This window comes from Heteronotia binoei, chromosome 21, assembly GCF_032191835.1.
Source record: "Heteronotia binoei isolate CCM8104 ecotype False Entrance Well chromosome 21, APGP_CSIRO_Hbin_v1, whole genome shotgun sequence".
Classification (NCBI taxonomy): Eukaryota; Metazoa; Chordata; class Lepidosauria; order Squamata; family Gekkonidae; genus Heteronotia; species Heteronotia binoei.
The window spans coordinates 8289041-8308895 of record NC_083243.1 but is presented as its reverse complement, the minus strand read 5'-3'; the positions used below and the strand labels follow the sequence as shown (position 1 = coordinate 8308895).

Genomic DNA, 19855 nt, shown 5'->3' with positions numbered 1-19855 from the left:
AGCGCACTGAACCACTACACCAAACTGGCTCTTAAGATCAGATGTAGGAAGGGAGGAGGGAAGAAGGAAGGAGGGAGGAAAGGAAAGAAGGAAGGAAGGAGGAAGGAAGGAAGGAGGGAGGGAAGGAAAGGAAAGGAAAGAAGGAAGGAAGGAACGGAGGGAGGGAAGGAAGAAGGAAGGAAGGAAGAAGGAGGGAGGGAAGGAAAGGAGGAAGGAAAAAAGGAAGGAGGGAAGGAAAGAAGAAAGGAGGGAGGGAAGGAAAGAAGGAAGGAGGGAGGGAAGGAAAGAAGGAAGGAGGGAGGGAAGGAAGGAAGGAGGGAGGGAGGGAAGGAAAGAGGGAAGGAAGGAAAGAAGAAAGGAAGGAGGGAGGAAAGGAAAGAAGGAAGGAAAGAAGAGAGGAAGAGAGAGGAAGGAAAGAGGGAAGGAAGGAAAGAAGAAAGGAGGAGGGAAGGAAGGGAAGGAAGGAAGGAAGGAGGGAGGGAAGGAAGGAAGGAGGGAGGGAAGGAAAGGAAGGAAGGAGGGAGGGAGGGAAGGAAGAAAGAAGGGAGGGAAGGAAGGAGGGAAGGAAGGAAGGAAGGAGGGGAGGGAAGGAAGGAAGGAGGGAAGGGAAGGAAGGAAGGAAGGAAGGAAGGAAGGAAGGAAGGAAGGAAGAAGGAAGGAAGGAAGGAAGGAAGGAAGGAAGGAAGGAAGGAAGGAGGAAGGAAGGAAGGAAGGAAGGAAGGAAGGAAGAAGGGAGGGAAGGAAGGAAGGGGTGTAAGAAAGCAACTTCAAATGTGTTCTCCAAGCCAGCTGATGGGGCAGTGGGGGCTTCAAGAGCCACACTGTATGTGTGAAAGAGCCACAGTTTGGCCACCCCTGTTACAGAGCAGCTGCAAAGAAGAGCAGAATCTGCCCCCTTGCAGGCACGTACTTGAAGCAGTTTTCTTCATAAATGCTGTTCAGATCTTCCAGGCATCGGGCCCTTTGTAACCAGTGTAGCGCTCGGGATTGAGCAGGAGGTCCACATACTCCGCCTCGGGGGACTGGGATATCTAGGAAGGGAAGACATCCCCGGTCAGAGACAGACATCTTTGGCAGCGCCTGAGGGCACCCACACAGCAAGCAGATTGAAGCCAGGACGAGCCCCATTACAGAGACCTTATGTGGGGGTGTCGAACTCATCTGTTATGAGGGCTGGATCTGGCAAAAATGAGACCTTGTCGGGCCAGGCCGTGGTGAGCCATAAAATGTAATGCCAGGTAGCGGAAACATAAACTTTATAAAGGAGACAGACAAACACAATTAAAGGGTTTTTTTTAACTTAAAGCATGCTTAAAGACCAGAACTCTTGCAATATTTTGTTTATTTCTTTGATAACTGACGCCTCTTGCTCGGAATTATTGCCTCAAAATCTGGAGACAGTGTCTGTGCTGTAGCAATCCTGAGTATGCTGTTCAGGTGTTATTTGGATATGCGTCTGTAAGCTGCAAACCTACTTTTGGTTTACTGACATTCATGACAGAAATCTCATGGCCAATGCTTCAAGCCTAAGACCCAGAGGAAAACATGAAGCGGCTGGGCATTGCGAGCTTTTGTACATCAGTTGTTTCACAGTGCCGGTCAGCCAGATGGAGAAAACCGAGATTGTGCTCTGTGGCTTGATTGAGCAAGCTAGCAAAACAAGCTGTGAGGGAGAAGGAAGCAAAGGGAGAAGGAAGCAGACAACAGTCACTTGCGGGCCTGACAGGAGCCCTCTGGGGGCCTGCTCCAGTCACGGGCGGCAGGTTTGACACCCCTGCCTTACGGCCATTTGGAGAAATCACTGGATTGTATTCTGGCACTCCAGTCAAGCCACCGTGGCACCCATATGTTCCCCAAAGAGCACTGAGATCTAGCTCTCAGAATCTTCTAACAATCCCTGGGCCAAGAGAGGCTAGACTGAAGACAACCAGGGAGCAAGCTTCTCGGTAATGGCCCCTCGATGGTGGAATCATCTTCCAGAGATGGTACGAGCCTGCGGGACTTGAATCAATTCCACAGGGCTTGTAAAACATTTCTTTTCCAGCTGGCTTTTGAGACAGAACCTGGCTAATCTGATGTGTAGCTATTTAGCCATCTTGTGGATATTACAACTTACAGTATTTTTATAGCACCTATTTTTATCTATTTTATTCATTTTAAATTATTATGTAATTAACTATATCTAATAATTGTTATTTATATTGTTTTATCTAAATCATGAATTTCCATGTCTGTGAGCCGCCCTGAGGCCCGCCTCTGGCGGGGGAGGCGGGATATAAAAATAATTTATTATTATTATTATTATTATCCTCCTGCCCAAAGTGCTTTCCTCTGACATAAAGAGGCCCTGGGAAGCGAAAGTTGAGCAAGGGGATAACCAGAGTCCGAGGGAAAGGGGGGTTCAGCAGAGGCAGACAGGTGAGAGCCCTCTCAGCCCCACCCACCTCACAGGGGCAGACAGGGGAATGAGAGATCTCTTCTATGGCAAATTGACGAGGCTCCCTGTCTCGCTTCTCCCCTCCCTTTTCGCACAGAGATTAGGGTTGTTACGGGAAAGGAATTTCTTTTCCAAAATTCATTCTTTTTTTTTTAGGCACTGCTATCAATCCTCTTATTCTCTTTTTTGAAGAAGAATTTCTCTTTGATTTCTCCCTGTAGTAGGGAAAACCAGCCGTAAAGAAAACTGAAACATCAGTCTTTGCAGTTGCTTTACATACCACGCCACAGGGTGGCGCTCTGGCAGGAGGACAGGAAGGTTTGGGAAGGCAGCGAAATCCAAAATGTTTGCCAAACCTCTCTTCCTGCCTCTCTCCTCTCCTCCCTTCAAATTCTTTCTTTGATCAACCTGGAATTGATTAGAAACTGCCTCCCAATTCCTTAAAAGAGGGGTCCCCAACCCCGGTACCGGTCCGTGGCCTGTTAGCAACCGGGCCGTGAGTTGTATAAATATTTCATTATATATTACAATGTAGAAGTAGTAGTAGTAGTAATAACAATACAACACTGGATTTATATCCCGCCCTCCACTCCGAATCTCAGAGCGGCTCACATCTCCTTTACCTTCCTCCCCCACAACAGACACCCTGTGAGGTGGTGGGGCTGAGAGGGCACTCCAGCAGCTACCTTTCCAAGGACAGAGTCTCAGAGCAGCCTACAATCTCCTTTCCATTCCTCCCCCACAACAGACACCCTGTGAGGTGGGTTGGGCTGAGATGGCTCTCCCAGCAGCTGCCCTTCCAGGGACAGAGTCTCAGAGCGGCCCACAATCTCCTTTCCCTTCCTCCCCCACAACAGACACCCTGTGAGGTGGGTGGAACTGGAGAGGGCTCTCACAGCAGCTGCCCTTTCAAGGACAGAGTCTCAGAGCAGCCTGCAATCTCCTTTCCCTTCCTCCCCCACAACAGACACCCTGTGAGGTGGGTGGGGCTGAGATGGCTCTCCCAGCAGCTGCCCTTCCAAGGACAGAGTCCTCAGAGCAGCTCACAATCTCCTTTCCCTTCCTCCTCCACCACAGACACCCTGTGAGAGTGGGTGGGGCTGAGAGGGCTCTCCCAGCAGCTGCCTTCCAAGGACAGAGTCTCAGAGGCGGCCTACAATCTCCTTTCCTTTCCTCCCCCACAACAGACACCCTGTGAGGTGGGTGGGGCTGGAGAGGGCTCTCACAGCAGCTGCCCTTCCAAGGACAGAGTCTCAGAGCAGCTCACAATCTCCTTTCCCTTCCTCCTCCACCACAGCACACCCTGTGAGGTGGTGGGGCTGAGAGGGCTCTCCCAGCAGCTGCCTTTCCAAGGACAGAGTCTCAGAGCGGCCTACAATCTCCTTTCCTTTCCTCCCCCACAACAGACACCCTGTGATGTGGGTGGGGCTGGAGAGGGCTCTCACAGCAGCTGCCCTTTCAAGGACAGAGTCTCAGAGCAGCTCACAATCTCCTTTCCCTTTCTCCCCCGCAACAGGCACCCCCGTGAGGTGGGTGGGGCTGAGAGACAGGGTTGCCACTAAAATTTAATTTTGCATTTCCCTGACTTTTCCTGACCAACATTTGTCAATTTCCCTGACCACCATTCAAATATAACAGGGGTCTTCACCCCTGGTCCGTGGCCTGTTAGCACCGGGCAGTGAGTTGTATAATTGTTTCATTATATATTACAATGTAATAGTAGTAATAATAATAATAAGAAGAAGAAGACAACATTGAATTTATATCCTGCTCTCCACTCCGAATCTCAAAGTCACTCACGATCTCCTTTATCTTCTCCCCACAGAACAGACACCCTGTGAGTGGGGTGGGGCTGAGAGAGCTCTCACAACAGCTGCCTTTTCAAGGACAACTCCTGTGAGAGCAATGACTGACCCAAGGCCATTCCAACAGCTGCAAGTGGAGGAGTGGGGAAACCTGGTTTTCCCAGATAAGAGTCTGAACACTTACCTTATATTTCGGACCATAAGACGCACTTTCAGAGCTGGAGCAGGCAGACAGGCACGGAGGAAGCACCCGCCCCCCTCTGCAAACCCAGTGCTTCGCGAGCGCCAGCTGTGGAGGGGGCAGCGTGCTTCCTCCATGCCTGTCTGCCTGGCTCCAGCTCTGATGCTTAAAGCAAGCGCCAGGATCGCTCCCTCCGCCCTCCGATCCCAGCGCTTGCTTTAAGCATCAGAGCTGGAGCCAGGCAGACAGGCACGGAGGAAGCACGCTTCCCCCCTCCACAGCTGGCGCTCGCGAAGCGCTAGGTTTGCAGAGGGGGCGGGTGCTTCCTCCGTGCCTGTCTGCCTGGCTTCAGCTGTGATGCTTAAAGCAAGCGCCGGGATCGGAGGGCGGAGGGAGAGATCCTGGCGCTTGCTGTAAGCATCAGAGCTGGAGCCAGGCAGACAGGCATGGAGGAAGCACGCTGCCCCCTCCGCAGCCGGCACTCGCAAAGCGCTGGGTTTGCGGTGGGGGCAGCGTGGAGTGATCCCAGCGCTTGCTGGAAGAAGCTGGAGCCAGGCAGGCAGGCGCGGGGGAAGCGCCGGGATCAGAGGCAGAGGCGGCGGATCGCCCCCCAGGAGGAAGGTGCGTCCTATGGTCCGGAACGTCTTCCGGTAACCACTGCACCAGAATAAAGTGCACAATTGTATCATCCCCAAACCATCCCCCCTCCCCCCAATCTGCGGAAAAATGGCCTTCCACACAACTGGTCCCTGGTGCCAAAAAGGTTGGAGACCTCTGGGCTAACCTGCCACACAGGATTGTTGTGATAAAACGGAGGAAAGGCGAACGAGGCGAGCATCTTTGAGTCTCCTCTGGGTAGAAAACAGGCTGTGATTATTTAAGTAAATAAAAAAAACCGGAATGCTGTTATAACAGCAAGGAGGACTTTTTAAAAAAATAATCCTTTTAATAGAAAACTCAAGAAGGTAGATAAGCGTCTGTCAAGTCATGCAATGTAGAGTATCGAAAGATACCCGGACCATGGGTGCCATAACATGCAATGCCAGGTAGCAAAGATATCAACTTTATAGAGGAAGAAGAAGACATTGGATTTCTATTCCGCCCTCCACTCAAGAGTCTCAGAGCAGCTCACAATCTCCTCCCCCTTCCTCCCCCACAACAGACACCCTGTGAGATGGGTGGGGCTGAGAGAGCTCTCTTACAAGCTGCCCTTTCAAGGACAACTCCTGCGAGAGCTATGGCTGACCCAAGGCCATTCCAGCAGGTGCAAGTGGGGAATCAAACCCGGTTCTCCCAGATAAGAGTCCGCACACTTAACCACCACACTAAAACAAAGTGCACAATTGCATCATCCCGAAATCTTGCCCCCACCACCCCTGCCGAGTCCAGGGAAAAATTGTCTTCCACAAAACCGGTCCCTGGTGCCAAAAAGGTTGGGGACCGCTGCCTTAAAAGAAGGGAAAGAAATGGTTGGGATTTCAGGGAGAATTTGAGTAAAGAACTGACTTGCTTCAAGCATACCTCTAAAGTACAGAGAAAGCCAGCTGGGCAACGCGCCAGCTCTCTCACAGCCTCACCCAGAGCTCCCAAAAGCCCCTTCTTTCAGACCTGAGCCCCGTCTTAAATGTAGCTATAATACCAAACACAACTGAACCCCAACAATACCATCCGCTTCGCAAAAGCTGTCTGCAGAATCGTCGTGCTGGGTCCATTGCCGTACGGCCTCCACCGTTTTCTCACTGCAAAGGGAAGAAGAAACTATCGGTTGCTATGATATCCCTGGGACAGATGCGCAGAATCATGGAGTCCTACAGTTAGAAGGTCCCTTAAAGGTCATCTAGTCCAGCTCATCCCAATTTGTGCAGGAAACCTAACCCACTCCTGACAGATGGCTGTGTGAGAGCCAGTTTGGCGTAGTGGTTAGATGTGCAGACTCCTATCTGGGAGAACCAGGTTTGATTCCCCACTCTTCCACTTGCACCTGCTGGCATGGCCTTGGGTCAGCCATAGCTCTCGCAGGAGTTGTCCTTGAAAGGGCAGCTTCTGGGAGAGCTCTCCCAGGCCCACCCAGCTCACAGGGTGTCTGTTGAGGGGGAAGAAGATAAAGGAGATTGTAAGCCACTCTGAGTCTCTGATTCAGGGAGAAGGGAGGGGTATAAATCTGCAATTCTTTTTCTTCAACTCTGCTTGAAATCGCCAGTGGGTGGGGCTGAGAGGGCTCTCACAGCAGCTGCCCTTTCAAGGACAACCTCTACCAGAGCTATGGCTGACCCAAGGCCATTCCAGCAGGTGCAAGTGGAGGAGTGGGGAATCAAACCTGGTTCTCCCAGAAAAGAGGAGGAGGAGGAGGAGGAGGAGGAGGAGGAGGAGGAGGAGGAGGAGGAGGAGGAGGAGAAGGAGAAGGAGAAGGAGAAGGAGAAGGAGAAGGAGAAGGAGAAGGAGAAGGAGAAGGAGAAGGAGAAGGAGAAGGAGAAGGAGAAGGAGAAGGAGAAGAAGAAGAAGAAGAAGAAGAAGAAGAAGAAGAAGAAGAAGAAGAAGAAGAAGAAGAAGAAGAAGAAGAAGAAGAAGAAGAAGAAGAAGAAGAAGAAGAAGAAGAAGAAGAAGAAGAAGATGATATTGGATTTATATCCCGCCCTCCACTCCGAAGAGTCTCAGAGCGGCTAACAATCTCCTTTACCTTCCTCCCCCACAACAAACACCCTGTGAGGTGAGTGGGGCTGGAGAGGGCTCTCACAGCAGCTGCCCTTTCAAGGACAACCTCTGCCAGAGCTATGGCTGACCCAAGGCCGTTCCAGCAGGTGCAAGTGGAGGAGTGGGGAATCAAACCCGGTTCTCCCAGATAAGAGAGCTATGGCTGACCCAAGGCCATTCCAGCAGGTGCAAGTGGAGGGGTGGGGAATCAAACCCGGTTCTCCCAGATAAGAGTCCGCACACTTAACCACTGCACCAAACTGGCTCTCCAAGTGAGTCGTTGACTCTGGAGCCGTAGAGAACAAGGCCATGGCCTTGCCCAGGTGAAAGCCCTTTCCGTATCTGAAGAATGCTGTCTTGTACACCTCTCTCTTCTCCTGGCTAAACAGACCCAGTAGCCACAACATCTCCTTACAGGATCTATTTTCCATACCATCATGAATGCATGAATCTGCCGTCTACTGCAGGGGTGGCCAACGGTAGCTTTCCAGATGGCCATGCTGGCTGGGGCTGATGGAGTTGTAGGCAAAAAAACACCTGGAGAGCTACTGTTGGCCACCCCTGACCTCCTGCCTGGTCCTTTCAACTGGAGACAGCAGGGGACTGAGCCTGGAACCATCCACATGCCAAGCAGACGCTCTCCCACCGAGCCATCGTTGCTTCCCTCCCGCCAAAATTCTTCCCATTTGTCTATGTCTTCCTTAAAGCACAACTCCCAGAACTGTAGGGGAAGGCCAGTGGTTCAGTGGTAGAGCATCTGCTTGGCCAGCAGAAAATCCCAGGTTTCAATCCCCGGCGTCTCCCGTTCAAAGGACCACATATGAAGTGACGTGAAAGACGGAACCTTGGAGAACCGTAGCCAGAAAATTCCAGATGGGGGGGGGGCCCCACGGGAAAAAATTTTGGATGGAGGGGCCCCACCCCTCCCACCCCAGTAATAATAATATACCGAATCCGGTACAAGGTGCTGGTTATTACCTTTAAAGCCCTATATGGCCTAGGACCTGCCTGTCAAGTCTGCTTCAACCCTGGTCAAGTCTGTATTCCATCTTTGGTTCAGGGGGAAGCATTCTGGGTAAAAGCCACACTGTATGCCAAGGCTGCTAGCTCGAACTCTCCTCTCCCCCCTCCCTTCCTTTGTTATGTAGTTTTGCTTTGAAATGGGAATATGTGAAAGGGATTGTAGTGCCTTCTCAGACTGGGCACTGGGGGAGGTTTCTCGCCCAAGGCCAACAGGCCTGAGAACGAAATTGTAACATCAATGTGTGAATGTGCCCTGCATAGTACCCCCTCCCTAAAGAATGCCTTTGAAGTATACCTTATATGATTATGCTTTGCTGTATGTTCCTTAGTCTTCCAATCTCTCTGAGTAGTCGAGAACAATGATATCAATAAACTAGAAACTTTTATCAAGAAGGTCTCGTTATTGAATCAGCTGACTTGACACCTGCCTACCTTAGGGACCGTCTCTCCTCGCATGTTCCCCAGAGAGTGCTGAGATCGGGCTCTCAAAATCTGCTTGATATCCCCGGGCCAAAAGAGGCCCGTCTGGAATCCACCAGGGACAGGGCCTTCTCGGTAACGGCCCCTTGCTGGTGGAACCAGCTGCCGGAGGAGGTGAGGGCCCTGCGGGACCTTGGCCAGTTCCGCAGGGCCTGTAAGACAGCCCTTTTCCGGCTGGCCTATAACTAACTGGCATTGGAAACTCTATAGAAGATTGCAGTGTAGTATTCTGATAGATCGCTTGTTTTTATGTTTTACCATTTTACTGTTTTAACGGTGTAATTTGTTGTATTATAAATCCAAAACCTATGTTAGTTCTTATGTGTTGTAAGCCGCCCTGAGCCACTTCGGTGGGAAGGGCAGGATATAAATTGAAATAAACTGAAACTGAAACCCTGGCCCCGATCTCCGTGCTGCTCCGGTGGCCCCGCCCCACTCCACGCGGCACCTCCCCCTCCCTCCCTACTCACCAACGGGGCGAAACAGGATAGAGCGGGCTTCAGGGGCTCTTTCAAGACCCCGCCCCCCGCCGGTTATAGGCTTCCCAACCCTCCCGCCCTGGCGGGGGACCCCAGGATTTACAGCCTCTTCCCCAGCTCTCCAAAAAAACGGAAGCAGGGGGAGGGGGGAGCAGCTAAGGTGAACTGGAGAAGAGGCGGCAGCAACGCAGCGGCATCGCCCACTCCGCTCCGCCTCTGAGGTGAAATCAGAGAAGGAGAGGGTGGAGGCAGGCCAGGAGCATGGCGAGCAGCGAATCTGGGTCCTTCTAGGACCCGGACTCGCGGCTCGCCACGCTCCTGACCTGCCTCCACCCTCCCCTTCTCTGATTTCACCTCAGCGGCGGAGCGGGCGACGCCGCTGCGCTGCCGCCTCTTCTCCACTTCACCGTAGCTGCTCCTCCGAGATGGGCTCAGCCTGAGCCCATCTCGGAGGAGCAGTTACGGTGAAGTGGAGAAGAGGCGGCAGCCGCGCAGCGGCGTCGCCCGCTCCGCCCCGCCTCTGAGGTGAAATCAGAGAAGGGGAAGGTGGAGGGAAGGAAGGCATTTAAAAAGGTGTGCCGTCCCTTGAAATGCGATGGCCAAAACTCCCGTTGGGGTTCAGTGATGCTTGTCACACCCTTGCTCCTGGCTCCACCCCAGTGTTTCCTGGCTCCACCCCCAAAGTCTCCTGGCTCCACCCCCAAAGTCCCCAGAGATTTCTTGAATTGGACTTGGCAACCCTAGCCGGTCATGTGACCGGTGGGAAAAGCCGCTCCGAGGCCGGCGGTTCCGAGGCCGGCTTTCTGGTGCGCTCAGAACATTCAGAGCTAGGGCAGGCAGCGTGGAGAGAGAGGGGGCCGGAGAATGGAGGGACCACAAAGGTCCAAGGGGCGGTTGGGTGGGGGGCCGTTCCCCCACCCCCCTCTGTGGCTACAGGCCTGGCCGCTGAGTAAACAATACTGACTTTGATGGACTGAGGGTCTGATTCACTATAAGGAAGCTTTGCGTTGGTTCAACTGGACAAAGCCCACCAAAATGAAGTCGGACTGTGGACCTTGGCTTCTTGACCCCGGGATACTATACCAGCTCTGAGCCCCACCCCCTCCTGCCCCCCAGTATATCCAGAAGAAGAAAGAGCACCTTAAAGATTCATTGACGGCTCCAAGCCTCTGCGCTTCTTCACAGTCCTCAGCAGGGGTGTTGGCTTCTTCGGAATACTGAAAAAGGAAGACCAGAGGTTGTAGAACAGAATGAAAGCAGTGCAGGACAAGGGGCCGTGACAGAAAGATGGGCGTCTCGCCTCTGCCGCGGTCAGGCTAGGTAGTTGCGGCCCTCAGTTTCACCCTACCCTCCATCTGCAGTGCGGGAAGAGGACACGGATCTCCTTTGGTGCAGAAGGCAGAGCCAGCCACAACGTGGCCACCACACCGTGCCGTGGTGGCAGCTGCTGCCTAAGCGATGCTTTAAAAATCTGCACAGCCAATCAGATCTTCAGTGGCCAGTCAGAAGGCTTGCTAGGCAAAAGCCCCACCCGGCTCGGCCTGCTTCCTAAAAACATTAGGTGGGTGGCAGGAAACATCTTTACTGCTCTTTAGTGTTAAGTAAATAAAAAAGAAGTTGGTATTTAATAAGAACAGAAGAGAAGCCATGTTGGATCAGGCCAATGGCCCATCCAGTCCAACACCCTGTGTCACAGAAGAGCATAAAAGAAGCCATGTTGGATCAGGCCAGTGGCCCATCCAGTCCAACACTCTGTGTCACAGAAGAACATAAGAGAAGCCATGTTGGATCAGGCCAATGGCCCATCCAGTCCAACACTCTGTGTCACATAAGAACATAAGAGAACCCCTGTTGGACCAGGCCAATGGCCCCTCCAGTCCAACACTCTGTGTCACAGAAGAACATAAGAGAAGCCATATAGAATCAGGCCAATGGCCCATCCAGTCTAACACTCTGTTTCACATAAGAACATCAGAGAAGCCATATTGGATCAGGCCAATGGCCCCTCCAGTCCAACACTCTGTGTCACACAGTGGCCAAAACCCAGGGGGTCCACCAGCAGGACCAGAATCCCAGAAGCTCTCCTACTGTGGGCCCTCAAGCACCAAAAATGCAGAGCATCACTGTCCCTGACATAAGAACATAAGAGAAGCCATGTTGGATCAGGCCAATTGCCCCTCTAGGTCAACACTCTGTGTCACACAGTGGCCAAGAAAAACCCAGGTGCCATCAGGAGGTGCCATTAAGAGGCCAGGACACTAGAAGCCCTCCCACTGTTGCCCCCCCCCCACAAGCACCAAGAATACAGAGGATCACTGCCCCAGATCTAAGAACAAAAGAGAAGCCATATTGGATCAGGCCAATGGCCCATCAGTCCAACACTCTGTTTCACATAAGAACATAAGAGAAGCCATGTTGGATCAGGCCAATGGCCCATCCAGTCCAACACTCTGTGTCACATAAGAACATAAGAGAAGCCATGTTGGATCAGGCCAGTGGGGCCCATCCAGTCCAACACTCTGTGTCACATAAGAACATAAGAGAAGCCCTGTTGGATCAGGCCAATGGCCCACCCAGTCCAACACTCTGTGTCACATAAGAATATAAGAGAAGCCATGTTGGATCAGGCCAATGGCCCATCCAGTCCAACATTCTGTGTCATATGAGTACATAAGAGAAGCCATGTTGGATCAGGCCAGTGGCCCATCCAGTCCAACACTCTGTGTCACATAAGAACATAAGAGAAGCCATGTTGGATCAGGCCAGTGTCCCCTCCTGTCCAGCACTCTGTGTCACATAAGAACATAAGAGAAGCCATGTTGGATCAGGCCAATGGCCCATCCAGTCCAACACTCTGTGTCACATAAGAACATAAGAGAAGCCATGTTGGATCAGGCCAATGGCCCATCCAGTCCAACACTCTGTGTCACACAGTGGCAAAAGTGCCATCAGGAAGTCCACCAGGTGGGGTCTGACCTGGCGGATGTCGTGGAAGGAAACTGAAATGTTAATCTTATTTCACCTTCAGCTCGTAATGAGTCTCTCTCTCTCTCTCGCTATCAAGTCAAACTGATTTCTAGTGAACCCCAGTGGGGCTTGAAGACAAAGGAATGTTCAGAGGCGGTTTGCCCTGGACGTTGCCCTTCCATATACTAGCCAGGGCTTACCTTGCTTGAGATTGGGCTTGCCTGGGCTATCCACGTCAGGGCTCTACGTATTGGGTCTCAGTGCTGTCAGCTAAGGAACGGGAGGGCCGAGGGGCTCTGTTCTTGGGCTGCGCCGAGGGCGTCTGTTGGCCTGAATCCGGCCCGGGGTGTTCAGTTAGAAAACATTTGGGCTATGATTGCCTTTGCTTTAAGAATTTGCGAAGAGGTTTATTGCAGTTTGAAGAAGCTCTCTGCTAAGATGTCTACTGCAGCTTGAATATGCTCTCCACCAAGAGGTGTATTGCAGCTTGAAGAAGTTCTCTGCTAAGAGGTCTTTTATAGCTTGAAAAAGCTTTTTGCGAAACAAGGGTATTAGTACAACCTTGTCCCTTTCCTCTTTGAAAATTGAATTATTTGGCTGCATCCATTAAGGGGAGGGACGGTGGCTCAGTGGTAGAGCATCTGCTTGGGAAGCCGAAGGTCCCAGGTTCAATCCCCGGCATCTCCAAAAAGGGGTCCAGGCAAATAGGTGTGAAAAACCTCAGCTTGAGACCCTGGAGAGCCGCTGCCAGTCTGAGAAGACAATACTGACTTTGATGGACCAAGGGTCTGATTCAGTAGAAGGCAGCTTCATATGTTCATATATGAGAGACATTCATCATTTGGAAGTTCACACCAGGATTACATGGAAAAGCTGGACAATTTTACTATATCAAGGAAAAGAACTCTTGGTGTAAACGCTTCCTTTTGTTCTAAGGACTGAGTATTATGGTTAACATAAGAACATAAGAGAAGCCATGTTAGATCAGGCCAATGGCCCATCCAGCCCAACATTCTGTGTCACATAAGAACACAAGAGAAGCCATGTTGGATCAGGCCAATGGCCCATCCAGTCCAACATTCTGTGTCACAAACTCTTGGTGTAAACGCTTCCTTTTGTTCTAAGGACTGAGTATTATGGTTAACATAAGAACATAAGAGAAGCCATGTTAGATCAGGCCAATGGCCCATCCAGCCCAACATTCTGTGTCACATAAGAACACAAGAGAAGCCATGTTGGATCAGGCCAATGGCCCATCCAGTCCAACATTCTGTGTCACATAAGAACACAAGAGAAGCCATGTTGGATCAGGCCAATGGCCCATCCAGTCCAACATTCTGTGTCACACAGCGGCCAAATATATATATATATATATATATATATATACACACACACACATATACACACTGTGGCTAATAGCCACTGATGGACCTCTGCTCCATATTTTTATCTAAACCCCTCTTGAAGGTGGCCATGCTTGTGGCCGCCACCACCTCCTGTGGCAGTGAATTCCACATGTTAATCACCCTTTGGGTGAAGAAGTACTTCCTTTTATCCGTTTTAACCTGTCTGCTCAGCAATTTCATCGAATGCCCACGAGTTCTCGTATTGTGAGAAAGGGAGAAAAGTACTTCTTTCTCTACTTTCTCCATCCCATGCATTATCTTGTAAACCTCTATCATGTCACCCCGCAGTCGACGTTTCTCCAAGCTAAAGAGCCCCAAGCGTTTCAACCTTTCTTCATAGGGAAAGTGCTCCAGCCCTTTAATCATTCTAGTTGCCCTTCTCTGGACTTTCTCCAATGCTATAATATCCTTTTCGAGGTGCGGCGACCAGAACTGCACACAGTACTCCAAATGAGACCGCACCATCGATTTATACAGGGGCATTATGATACTGGCTGATTTGTTTTCAATTCCCTGTTTTGATGAAAGCAATATATGTGGGTTAAATACAATTATTTATATATGAATGGTTTTTCTCGTTTATGTAATTCGATATAGAAGCTGGTTTCACGAGGGGTTTTTTTCCTTTTTGTTTCCTTGTCCCTTTCTGCCGTGACACTCTTTGCATGTTGCACTTTTCCTGATTCCGTCAGATCCAGGCTGCGGTCTGGACTGTGGTTACACCCGGTTGGTTTTGACCCCGCACTGCCGGCTGTTGCTTACCTTGTAACTTGCTGACCGGATTCCATCAGGGATCTGGTTCTGTAAACAAGAGACGGCCCATTCAAGCTTGATTCATTGCAGTGACATTTCCCAACAAAAGAGTCTTTCTGATTCTGCAGGAGATGGGGGGCGGGGTCCGTTTGAGCCTGAAGCGGAGGGGTCGGTGGGTCTTTCACTCCCCCTACGCCCCCGAATAGGCTCAGTCGCTGTGCAAAGTATCACCCACACATCTGCTTTGCCTCTGCATTAACCACTAGGCAGCGAGGCCAGGTGAAAGTTACAAAAGGGGCAGATTTCACACTGGGATGTCCAGCTCTTCTGACCACGCTAGATCGAATTCTGAGTGGCACCTGGTGATCCACCAACTCCACTTGGTTCCCCCCCCCCCCCATTTGACCCGAGCTAACTCCCAGAGAGCCAGTTTGGCATAATGGTCAGGGGTGGAATTCCAGCAGGAGCTCCTTTGCATATTAGGCCACACATCCCTGATGTAACCAATCCTCCAAGAGCCCCGTGGCGCAGAGTGGCAAAGCTGCAGTACTGCAGTCGGAACACTCTGCTCACGACCGATCCCAGTGGAAGCTGGTTCAGGTAGCCGGCTCGAGGTCGACTCAGCCTTCCATCCTTCCGAGGTCAGTAAAATGAGTCCCCAGCTTGCTGGGGGGGGGGGGGGAAGCGTAGACGACTGGGGAAGGCAAGGGCAAACCACCCTGTAAAAAGTCTGCTGTGAAAACATAGTGAAAGCAACGTCACCCCAGAGTCGGAAACGACTGGTGCTTGCACAGGGGACTACCTTGACCTTTTTTTTTTTACCAAGAGGACTGTAAGCTCTTGGAGGTTAAGTGTGCGGACTCTTCTCTGGGAGAGCCGGGTTTAATTCCCCACTCCTCCACTTGCAGCTGCTGGAATGGCCTTGGGTCAGTCATAGCTCTCTCAGAGCTGCCCTTGAAAGGGCAGCTTCTGTCAGAGCTCTCTCAGCCCCACCTACCCCACAGGCAACGTTCCCTCTAAGCTGCAGTGTCTTGTGAGCAAAAAGTCTACTTTCTGAGCTACTAGTATTAAAATTGTGAGCTACTGGCATTAAAGGTGTGAGCTACTGCATCAGTCATTATGCTCTGGGGTCATCCTTCCTGAGCAAAGACACAAAATGTGTGAGCTGGAGGCTAAAAATCTGTGAGCTAGCTCACGCTAACTCAGCTTCGAGGGAACACTGCTCACAGGGTGTCTGTTGTGGGGGAGGAAGATGAAGGAGATGGTGAGCTGCTCTGAGACTAAGATTGAGAGCGAAGTGCGGGATATAAATCCTCCCTAATCATGTGCCACTGTTCCTTCTTTCAAAAAGTCCCAGGCAAAGAATTTTAAGCAAGGAATACCACAGTCTCCACTGCAGCTCCCTGGGAAGGAAGGGGTTAAAGAGCCCTTTGCCCACCTGGAGTGGGCGGGGCCCAATGGTAATAGCATTTCAACTTCACAGGGTTCAAAACCCCGGCCCCTGTAAAAATTAGTCGCCAACCAGCTCTCCTGAAGTCACAATATCAATGGGCTACAATCCCACCCCCTCTCCTAAAAGACTGATTTCCAAATGTTACAGAAAGCTAATTATAGACTTGCAGAAACCTGTTCTGCAAAGGCGCGTTGTCATGGAAACAGATAGATCTGAAAACACGTGGGGAAGCTCCTTAACCCACAGAATCCGAGGAGGAGGAAAAGGTGCTAGCCCCAGACCTAAGTTTCATATTACTTGTTTTTAGACATAAAGAGACATAGGATGTTTCTGCATTCACATTTTCTGTGCTTGTAAGCTCCTTTTGGGCCTGCTGTTGGACCTCCTGTTGGCACGTGGGTTTTTTTGGCAACTGTGTGACAGAGTGTTGGACTGGATGGGCCATTGGCCTGATCCAACATGGCTTCTCTTATGTTCTTATGTGACACAGAGTGTTGGACTGGATGGGCCATTGGCCTGACCCAACATGGCTTCTCTTATGTTCTTATGTGACACAGAGTGTTGGACTGGATGGGCCATTGGCCTGATCCAACATGGCTTCTCTTGTGTACCTCTGTGACACAGAGTGTTGGACTGGATGGGCCATTGGCCTGACCCAACATGGCTTCTCTTGTGTACCTCTGTGACCCAGAGTGTTGGACTGGATGGGCCATTGGCCTGATCCAACATGGCTTCTCTTGTGTACCTCTGTGACACAGAGTGTTGGAGTGGATGGGCCATTGGCCTGATCCCACATGGCTTCTCTTATGTTCTTATGTGACACAGAATGTTGGACTGGATGGGCCATTGGCCTGATCCAACAGGGCTTATCTTATGTTCTTATGTGACACAGTGTTGGACTGGATGGGCCATTGGCCTGATCCAACAGGGCTTCTCTTATGTTCTTATGTGTGACACAGAGTGTTGGACTGGATGGGCCATTGGCCTGATCCAACAGGGCTTCTCTTATGTTCTTATGTGTGACACAGAGTGTTGGACTGGATGGGCCATTGGCCTGACCCAACATGGCTTCTCTTATGTTCTTATGTGACACAGAGTGTTGGACTGGATGGGCCATTGGCCTGATCCAACATGGCTTCTCTTATGTTCTTAAGTGACACAGAGTGTTGGACTGGATGGGCCATTGGCCTGATCCAACAGGGCTTCTCTTATGTTCTTATGTGTGACACAGTGTGTTGGACTGGATGGGCCATTGGCCTGACCCAACATGGCTTCTCTTATGTTCTTATGTGACACAGAGTGTTGGACTGGATGGGCCATTGGCCTGATCCAACATGACTTCTCTTGTGTACCTCTGTGACACAGAGTGTTGGATTGGATGGGCCATTGGCCTGATCCAACAGGGCTTCTCTTATGTTCTTATGTGACACAGAGTGTTGGACTGGATGGGCCATTGGCCTGATCCAACAGGGCTTCTCTTATGTTCTTATGTGACACAGAGTGTTGGACTGGAGGGGCCATTGGCCTGATCCAACATGGCTTCTCTTATGTTCTTATGTGACACAGAGTGTTGGACTGGAGGGGCCATTGGCCTGATCCAACATGGCTTCTCTTATGTTCTTATGTGACACAGAGTGTTGGACTGGATGGGCCATTGGCCTGATCCAACATGGCTTCTCTTCTGTTCTTAAGTGACACAGAGTGTTGGACTGGATGGGCCATTGGCCTGATCCAACATGGCTTCTCTTATGTTCTTAAGTGACACAGAGTGTTGGACTGGAGGGGTCATTGGCCTGATCCAACATGGCTTCTCTTATGTTCTTATGTGACACAGAGTGTTGGACTGGATGGGCCATTAGCCTGATCCAACATGGCTTCTCTTATGTTCTTAAGTGACACAGATTGTTGGACTGGATGGGCCATTGGCCTGATCCAACATGGCTTCTCTTATGTTCTTATGTGGCACAGAGTGTTGGACTGGAGGGGCCACTGGCCTGATCCAACATGGCTTCTCTTATGTTTTTATGTGACACAGAGTGTTGGACTGGATGGGCCATTGGCCTGATCCAACATGGCTTCTCTTATGTTCTTATATGACACAGAGTGTTGGACTGGATGGGCCATTGGCCAGATCCAACATGGCTTCTCTTATGTTCTTATGTGACACAGAGTGTTGGACTGGATGGGCCATTAGCCTGATCCAACATGGCTTCTCTTATGCTCTTATGGGAGGGTGGGGGGTGTCTGTTCTGTGCTTGTTTTGCTGTCTCTAGTGGTTATTTCGATATTACACCAGTTTATGTCTGGCATAAAAAACTGCAGGGAGATATGCTAGACATAAACAGGTGTAATATGGAATCATCCACTGGAGGGGGCAAACCATATGTGGAACAGTAACAGCTTTCCCCTCAAAAAGAAGAAGAAGACTGTAGATTTATACCCTACCCTTCTCTCTGAATCAGTGTCTCAGAGCGGCTTACAATCTCCTTTATCTTCTTCCCCCACAACAGACACCCTGTGAGGTGGGTGGGGCTGAGAGGGCTCTCCCAGAAGCTGCCCTTTCAAGGACAGAGTCTCAGAGCGGCCTACAATCTCCTTTCCCTTCCTCCCCCACAACAGACACCCTGTGAGATGGGTGGGGCTGAGAGAGCTCTGACAGAAGCTGACCTTTCAAGGACAGAGTCTCAGAGCAGCTCACAATCTCCTTTACCTTCCTCCCCCACAACAGACACCCTGTGAGGTGGGTGGGGCTGGAGAGGGCTCTCCCAGCAGCTGGCCTTTCAAGGACAGAGTCTCAGAGCAGCTCACAATCTCCTTTACCTTCCTCCCCCACAACAGACACCCTGTGAGGTGGGTGGGGCCAAGAGGGCTCTCACAGCAGCTGGCCTTTCAAGGACAACCTCTTCCAGAGCTGTGGCTGACCCAAGGCCATTCCAGCAGCTGCAAGTGGAGGAGTGGGGAATCAAACCTGGTTCTCCCAGATAAAGAGTCCGCAGACTTAACCACTACACCAAACAGGAACTTACAAGCCAGGAAAGCAAGAATGTGGACAAGGTCACGGTCTCCACCACGTTCTCAACATTCAAGCCCAATGCCCAACAAAACCACTGGGACCGATATAAGTAAAGCGATCCCAGAGGGACAAAAGAGCCCTCTGAGAATCCAGCCCTTCCCCACACACACACGCAAAGAATCACCTACTTTTCTCAGCACCCAGCAATGAAAGTTGGAACTGGGTGGGAGGGGGGATGTGTCAGAGAATTCCCCCCCACACTTACAGACTGGCAGGGCTCCACCGCACAATCTCTAATTCCGCAGTGACTGATGACATTCCAAAAGGGGCATGTCTTCTTTAGGTTAACCTGGAAACAAACAGCAGGGGAAAAGGGTTTTTTAACTGTTATTATTGGTTTCAGACCAAAAGAAAATGCAACGTGTGTCTTAAAATGTAATGCCAGATAGCAAAAATATCAGCTTTATAGAAGACACAGACAAACACAAATACTTTTTTTTTTTTAAACTTAAAATAAAACAGGCTTAAAACGTTAGCACTTGTTGGTCTGAAAGGCGTTTTCTTTGTATTTCTCTCATGGGATCCAGGGAACTGGGCAAAGGAAGCTCTGGCTCTTTCCTTCCTTCTCCGGGGGACCAGAAAGGGGAGGAGCCCAGCCAATAGAAGGAAAAGAGGATTGGCTCAGTAGTTCTGCTGTGCGATTAAGAGAGCCTTCCCCTCCTTTCCTCCCCAAAGCCTCTGCCAATAGAGAAAACAGAGGCCTTGCTCTGTAGGCTCCTGTGCGATTGAGCAAGCCTGGGAAAGCAAGCTGTGAGACAAAAGAACACAAGAGAGAGGGAGAAGGAAGCAGATGACAGGCAGTTGCTTGGAAGCCTGAGAGGAGCCCTCCTGGGGCCTGATTTGACCCCCAAGCTGCATTTGACACCTTTGGGTTAGAGTGTCTGGGGGGTCCAGCTTCAAAATTGCCCACGAGAGGATCTTGAGCCACTCCCTGATTGTCACTCTAGCCTACCTCACAATCATAGAGTTGGAAGGGACCTCCAGGGTCATCTAGTCCAACCCCCTGCACAATGCAGGAAACTCACAAACACCTCCCCCTAAATTCACAGGATCTTCATTGCTGTCAGACGTCCATCTAGCCTGTTTAAAAACCTCCAAGGAAGGAGA

The 19855-nt window shown here is 50.8% G+C and overlaps 1 protein-coding gene across 1 annotated transcript in view; it reads right to left on the bottom strand.

Annotated features, from left to right (window-relative positions):
• The window catches only part of ERO1A (endoplasmic reticulum oxidoreductase 1 alpha), a 61143-nt gene that overhangs the window by 27738 nt on the left and 13550 nt on the right, over positions 1–19855 (bottom strand). Inside the window, 6 exon segments of the mRNA XM_060262569.1 lie at positions 911–941; positions 944–1022; positions 6084–6162; positions 10237–10313; positions 14232–14270; positions 18954–19037. Of these exon segments, the coding sequence (XP_060118552.1) occupies positions 911–941; positions 944–1022; positions 6084–6162; positions 10237–10313; positions 14232–14270; positions 18954–19037 (389 nt within the window).